General features: G+C 30.1%; 1 protein-coding gene across 1 annotated transcript; it reads right to left on the reverse strand.

The window, feature by feature from the left end:
* Positions 1–5,204: 5,204 nt before the first annotated feature.
* On the reverse strand, positions 5,205–7,500 carry LOC126744754 (cadmium metallothionein-like). Its single transcript, XM_050452311.1, has 2 exons — positions 7,357–7,500; positions 5,205–6,134 (listed from the first exon to the last, which is right to left on the reverse strand). Exons 1-2 carry the CDS (start codon positions 7,364–7,366, stop codon positions 5,467–5,469), a joined length of 678 nt encoding a protein of 225 aa, XP_050308268.1. The 5' UTR covers positions 7,367–7,500; the 3' UTR covers positions 5,205–5,466.
* Between the last annotated feature and the right edge of the window lie 498 nt (positions 7,501–7,998).

The following is a 7,998-nucleotide window of genomic DNA, read 5'->3' on the forward strand; positions in this document are numbered from 1 at the left end:
TTCCTGACTGACATATTGAATAAGATATTTTTTTTTATTTTAAAAAACTATTTTGATCTCATATTTTTAAGTTATTCAAAATGCACTATATAAACATCAAAAAAGCTTTTATTTTTTCTCAGGCGTTAGTGGTGTAAAGAAAAGTACTGCAACTGAACGTTGTATGGATTTGTTAAACTTGCAGACCTTTTTAGATGCTATATTGACCGTACTAAAACTTTTATATTAAAAATTTTGTATGCATATTTTTTGAACTTAGTAATAACGTTGATTGAATATTTGGGAAGATACGCAATCCTGTGTTAAAAAGTGTACCCGGTCGACTATCGGATTGCCGTTCAGCTTCGTGCACCGTGTGGTGCTGCCGCAAAGCGTCAAATCTAGGAACGATTTATTTTAGCTGCGTGGACCTGGCTTTTGGCTTCTTTGAGTCAGGTTTTCAACGACGATGGAATCTCCGGTTACGCGGCCGTGTGGGATATTTTTTTAAGATATGGGATGATGCTGCCAACTATGTTTTTATTATTTTTTTTGAACATACAACACAGTGTCATTTATGTAGTGGTCAAGTGATAAGTGATATACTTAAGGGTGGAGGCATATTGAAATTTCTTAAAAGTTAAATTTTATAAACAAATAATTACTTACCAAAATATGTTTTTGAGACAAAAATTAATACAAAAATATATATAAAAAGCTATTTTTACAAAATTACCAAAAAAGTTTAATACAAGTTATAATTCCAACAAACATTATGTTTCCTTCATTTTGTGTTCAAGAGGGTCAAGTTTTTAAATAAAAAGCCCGTTGCACTTAATTAACTAAAATCTAATATACAAAAAATATGTGGAACAAATTTTAAGATATAAGTAGGTTTCACGTAAATATTATAAAGAATAATTTAAATAATTCATAAGACTTAATACCGATGGTAATATAACTTCTTGATCAATAATTTTTTGTAAAAAGTAACCCATTTTGTCATGTGATTCAATATCTGAAAAATTGTGCAGCCTAGTGAGATCTGTAAAGTAAGGGGTTGTGAGTGAGGATGTTAATAGAAATAGAAAATAGGCCATATTGTAAGTTTTAAGCGACACAGGAAAATTCTCAATTACCAGTTGTTACAACTATACTTAAAACTATAAAAAGATACCTAGTAACAAAAAAAAAATTTTGTTTAAAGACCCCGCATCACGGTTATACAGGACATCAATAGAGGTGGTCAATTAGAGGAAAGTTGAGCAATATAGTGTCCTATTATAATAAAATCTAAATACTTCCTAAATTTTGCAAAAAACTGAAATTTGGCAAAATCATTTTATTTTTTTTCTGGCGTTATTTCAAAATATATGACAAAAGTATTTATTAAATGAATAAATTATTGTGACCACTTTTTCTCGCCTATACGATGACACCTACCTACCCTAAAATACGACGTTCTGTCTTTAAAGAGCCATCATCAACTTTGTTTTTCTTTGTCGGCGCTATATTGACCATTTGCAGTTTAACGACGCGGGAATCTTTGGGCGCCCGGCCGTTTTGTTATTTTTTTAAGACAAGGGCGATGATGATAACAGCGCTTTTATTTATTTTGTTATTGCCGATATTTAAATGCGCTGTGATGTCGCATAAATAACTAGATAAATGTGGTGGTCAAGTAATGTATTGGAAGGTGCTATCTCTTACAACTTAAATTTTATTAACAAATAATAAATTACTTACCAAAATCCTTTTTTGAGACAAAAATAAATAAATAAAAACAAAAGAAAAATTCAATAAGCTTTTATTTATTAATTAGAAAATTAACAAAATTATTAAATAAAGGTGATGATATAGGTAGATTTCACGTAAATATAAAGAGTAAATTAAATAATTAAAGATTTAATATCTATATACGATACTATAGTTTTTTAGAGTGAATAATTTATTGCAAAAAGTAGCCCGTAATGTGATTTTTGACAATACGGGTTTGTGAAACCAGCCAATATCTCAAAAACTGTGTAGGGTAGTGAGATCTGTGAAGTACACTTTTTTTGGACAAAAATATTGAAAAATAGATACCTTTAACTGAAATTAATATAAAAATAAAATCGCAAAATTTAAAAGGTTTTGAATAAGGGTGTAACAACACTATAAAATATAGAAAATAGGCCACATTTTAATTTGCAATACAGGCAAACACTTAATTACTAATTCTTAAAACTAGAAAAAGTTAAAACTAGAAATATTTTGTTTAACAGTATGAAGGGTCTCATCGCGATTATACAGGATGTCTGCGATTATACAGGATTGAATAAATGCAATCTAAAAATTGGAAAAATGCCAAATACTTCCTAATATTCAGGAAAAAGGTGAAATTTGGCAAAATGGTTTTTTTATTTTTTTCTGGCGTTATTTGAAAATATAAAATAAAATCATTTAAACATTGTTGTAAACACTTTCTCTCATTTACAAGTTAACATCTTTAACTTTTAAATACGACGTTCCTTCTTTAGAGAGTCATAATCAACTTTGTTTCTTCTTGTCGACGCCATGTTGGCCACTTGCAGTTTTGAATAACCCTTTAAATTACTTTATCAACGAGGTAATTTCTAGCTAGTAGTTGGAATCATCCCTATTAAATATTATATACCTCTCTCTCTTTTAAATACAATTTCGAATTTCAAAAAATTCAAAACATACTTTATTCATAAATACATGGTACCTACTTGTTGACATGGTACTTTTATGATATAAAATAGGCACATTAATCGACATATTACTAACACATAATTTAAAAACAATACACAATAGTGGGTTCAACATACTAGTATAAACACAAAATGTATTTTCAATTTCAAAGCAAGACGACTTAAAATTTTTTTAGAGTAACATCACAAATTCTAACCTTTACATCTTTACTAAAAACTAATTATATACTATTGGCCTATTCCTAACTATCTTCAAAAAATTCTAATGCTATAAAAATATTTGCTTTTAAGAAGTTTCGTTAAGGACTTTTTAAAGCGAGGAGACTTTTATGACATTTGGAAAATGATTAAAAATTTTTATGCTCAAGTAAATAAGAGAATTCTTAGTTCACTTTTCGGGATGGGCATTGGAATATTGTATTTTTTTCTGATATTATAATGTTTTAAGGAGCCATTATTTTGAAGATACAATTTATATTTTTTGTATATTAGTCAAGCAGACTCAACAATAAACAAGCAACACAAGGAAAGTATCTTTAAATAGGGGTCTGCATGTCCTGTGGAGATTTATGACACAAATATTTAATGGCTTGTTTTTTAAAAACAAACATCGAGTCAAAAAGCCGTTTACTAATGCAACTCCAAAATGTTATTCCATACTGTAGGTATTTTTGTATAAAAGTAAGTTCCAACTTTCGACAAAAAAAATATCAATCTCAGTTCATTTAAAACCATTCTAACAGCATAACATCGTCTAGCCAGTTTTTGCCTCCTAACATATCTCCATAAAACTTAGGTTTATGATCGATAACAATTCCAAGAAATCTGTTAAAATTGTTCACTTCCAATTCTTTGTTGTGAATCATGAACTGCTCTGAGCATAAAAACTTAACAATTTAGTCTTATCTATGTTTAAAGACATCAAATTAGCATCAAACCACTGTTTAATCATTAATAAATCTTTAGAAATTGTTCTAGGTTAATGTGCTTTTATTATTGTCCATAAGATAGTGGTGTCATCTGCAAAAATAGTGAAGAATCCTCTTATCTGGAGAGACCCCAGGTCATTTATATACAATAGAAATAAAATAGGACCGAGAAACGAACCCTGCTTACTACACAAAGTTCAGACAAACTGCCATTTGGCCAAACAAACTTTTTTCTGTCTAACTAGAGCAACTCCCCTAAACCCATATCTAGAAAGCTTACCGAGCAATATTCCATGGTTGACACAGTCAAAGTGTTTAGAGAAGTCGCAGAATACCGCTGCAGCAAAGTGACCTTCTTCAAGCTCAAATATAATCTCTCCAGGAATGAAAACATTACTCGACATTCATTTAATATGTTATTTTTTTTAATTAGGAAAGCTACCATTCGTACTATATCCAGTTTCTCAATAACTTTAAAGGCTTTTTAGGCTTTATTTTTATCTTTTTCATGAATGAATTTCATCATGAAAACAATTATTAAAAATACTTAAAACACTAAAGACCATAAACATAATATATTGATTTAAAATTTTCTTAAAGTAAAAAAAAAAGAAAAAGAGAAAATGGCTCTCATAGACCTGAAGAGACAGTATTTTTAAGAGTTCGGATTGATTTTTGTAGATAAAATAGATAATTTTCTGTGAGGTTTATAATTAGATTTTTTTAAAGATTTTCTAATAAGATTTTGAGATTCCCATATTAGGTTGTTATAAATCAAAGTCTTAATTAATATACGCACACTGATTAATTTTGCCTAAAGAAGCCATCGTCTCACAAACTAAACACATTTACATATATCTATCTATTTGTGATTATGATATCCAAGAAAAATTTTTAACAACTACCAAATTGCAATACGGCAAACACGAACCTGTGCAAAAACTCTCCCACACGACTCGGATGATCGGCCGATTACTAATGAGAAGCGACGGACGAAATTATTTTCGCGCATACTGGAGAGAATCGCCATCTATTTTTCACGCATATTTGCGGTCACGTTTTAGCCCATAAGGTTGCGTATCTTCCCAAATATTCAATCAACGGTAATAAGTTTGATGTTTTTAAATTTACCCCCAATCAGATTTTATGGTTATGATTTTTATGTTCTTATAACATTCTAGTACTAATTTGTTTTTGTAAAAATTCACTATATCTTTAAAAAAATAACTATTCTGACTTATTAAACGCCAGAATTTTTTTGTATTTGCCCTTTGAAAAAAATATTTATATAATACCATTGACAATTAATATGAGAAAAAGAAATTGTATGCTTAAAAAAATGAAAAATACGAGGATGTAGTGATTATTTTGATGTCAATTCGGATACACGTTTAATCTAGTCATTGCTTGAAATATTTAATATATATGTTTATAAAAAGTTTATATTTTAGATTCCTGTAAGCAGAAATTTAATATAGAGATCTGTACAAGGTAACTGTTTTTATTTATTTTATTATAAAGTCAAGAATTTTCCAACTGAACTACGTATAATTTAAAGAGGAGAAAATAAAACAAATAAATATTTAATGTTATTTAAATATAATATTTTAGAGTAGTAATATTATAAGACTTTTTTTAATGTGTGTAAGAATTAAGAGGTTACTATTAAAAGTTGGCAACAATATGAAAATTGTTTTGATGATCTTTCAGTAATCTCACAAAATATTATTTTATCACATGAAGTTTTCTTACAAGAAGGGGTTTCAATTTTTATAAAACATTTACAGTCTTTGCAAGTACCGCTCCCAGTTACGGAACAACATTGCCCGGTAGAGCAACAGCTTTTAGCTTTGCAGCAACAAGCAATCTTCACAAGAATCTGTGACTTTCTTGCAACATTTGCAGTCCTTACATTTACAGCCTTTGCAAGTACCGTCCTCGGTTACGGAACAACATTGTCCAGTAGAGCAACAGCTTTTAGCTTCGCAGCAACAATCAGTACAACACAGGCAATCTTCGCAAGAATCTTTGACTTTCTTGCAACATTTGCAGTCCTTACATTTACAGTCGTTGCAAGTACCATCCTCAGTCACGGAACAACATTTTTCATTAGAGCAAGAGCTTTTAGCTTTGCAGCAACAATCAGTACAACATTGGCAATCTTGGCAAGAATCTTCGGCTTTCTTGCAACATTTGCATTTCTTACATTGACAGTCTTTGCAAGTACCCTCCTCACTTACGTAACAACATTTTCCAGTGGAGCAACAGCTTTTAGCTTTGCAGCAACAATCAGTACAACATTGGCAATTTTCGCAAGAATCTTCGGCTTTCTTGCAACATTTGCAGTCCTTACATTGACGGTCTTTGCAAGTACTGTCCTCAGTTACGGAACAACATTTTCCAGTAGCGCAACATTTTTTAGCTTCGCAGCAGTTTTTGGAGAAACCAGTCTGCGATTTGGTGCCACATTCTGTTAAAGCGGGTTTTTTGCAGCAATAAACAGTTTGGTTTTCTGGAACAAAATATTGTTAATAAAGCTGTTGTCCAATAAATGTGGATGAATATTGAATACACAAGGTATCCAAAATCATATTTTTTACCGTATTAGGATTTTTAAAACATTGTACTGGGTACTATGGTAATTAGATGCCCATAACACAGGAACATATTAGTGAATCCTCAGGTGGTTTTAAGAAAAAAAAGTTTATATCAACATGTTACTCTATGTACGACATACCCTTAATGGTATGTCGTAGTTTGGAGGAGGCATACCTGGACCGATTTTAAGTCGAAAAGTTCATAAAGTTCTATATTAATAAGTTTTTTAAAGACGGTTTGAGATATTAACTAAATTTTAGCATAGGATCTTGTGGTATAAAAACACTTATTTTAATTTTTTTTGGTCATTCACACAAATCGCGAAACGGGACAGCGTACGAAAGTAAAACTCGGGACCAAATTTACTGCAAAATAGATAAATATTTTAATAATAGTTTTGGTTCTTAGAAAAATCGGTGGAGTGCCATTTTTTTCGTCAGCTTCAAGTGTCCAAATTTCATAAACATATCTAAAATTAACCTGTAGTTCAAAAACTAAAAGGTTTAGACATGTTGATATAAACTTTTCTCCTTAACATTGCCCGAGGATTCACACCCTGTATTATCTACTTAATCACTGCTTAATTAATTAACGCGCTGTATAAAAATTTCATGATATCTTTTTTTTTTTTAATTTAGATAGATTCTGTTGTCATCTCTTCAATTATTTCAGAAATATTGATTGTTTAAAATAGAAAATTTTGCCCCTTTATCATACTATTAAATTCACAGCGGATAACATAAAAACAGCGATTTGTATTAATTCTATAAAATTACGAGATATGTAACAACATTAAATTTAAGTACTAAATTTAATTTAACTTTTTAATATTAAATTTAACTTTTTTCATATTATTGGATGCTGTCCTCTTGATTGAGAATTCAAATATAAACCCCAAATATGTAAAAAGAGGCAAAAAGTTTATTTTTCATTGGTCACGGAAGTTTTTAAAGTCAAGTACGAGATATTTTATTATTAAAATCGGTTGATACGGTAAACCCAATCTAAATTAAACGATCTGAATTTTTAAAATATGATATTTTAAATATCTTCTTATAGTTGGCACGTTTTTATTTCATCAAAATTAAAATATTAGAGAAAAAGTGATATGAATGTAGGCAACCATCTAACCTTACCTTTATCCATGTTTCAATCGGCAGAATTTCAGCTTAGCGCTCGTATTGACTAATCTAATCACTTTTCACTTGGCTTTGGTACTCGGTTAGAATCGGATGTGCGACTTGATTTCGACCCGACGTACTCTGTAGTTAAATATTATTCATTTTACACTTTTACTACAGTGTAGTGCCGTGTGCCAAACTCTTTTTCATTCGAGTGCACACGACGCTACTTTACACAATAGTAGGTATTATTATTTATTAGTGACGTCACAATAATGAGTAAGTCTAGACTGGAGAAAAAAGCAATTTATTGGTTGTACCGTGTGCAAAAGGGCGTTTAATTTCCTTTTTAATATATGTGATATGTATTTTTGAGAAATACTCATTTATTGCAAGAATTGATTTTGCAATGTTACTAAACAAAAATTATAATCATTATAAATATGTAAGAATTGCCGACGTGACGACACTAGGTCATCAACATCATAGACCCAATATTTACATATATTTTTGGGCCGGTCCAGATTTATGTTTACTTAGCGGCAACATCGATGGCGGCGGCAAGAACATTTAGATTAGGGTTTATTTTATAAAACTAAATTATGATAAGTTAATGTTTTTATATTTTTTAATACGATATGCTGTTTACTTTTGGGA

The sequence above is a fragment of the Anthonomus grandis genome, chromosome 1, assembly GCF_022605725.1.
Source record: "Anthonomus grandis grandis chromosome 1, icAntGran1.3, whole genome shotgun sequence".
In the NCBI taxonomy this organism is placed as follows: Eukaryota; Metazoa; Arthropoda; class Insecta; order Coleoptera; family Curculionidae; genus Anthonomus; species Anthonomus grandis.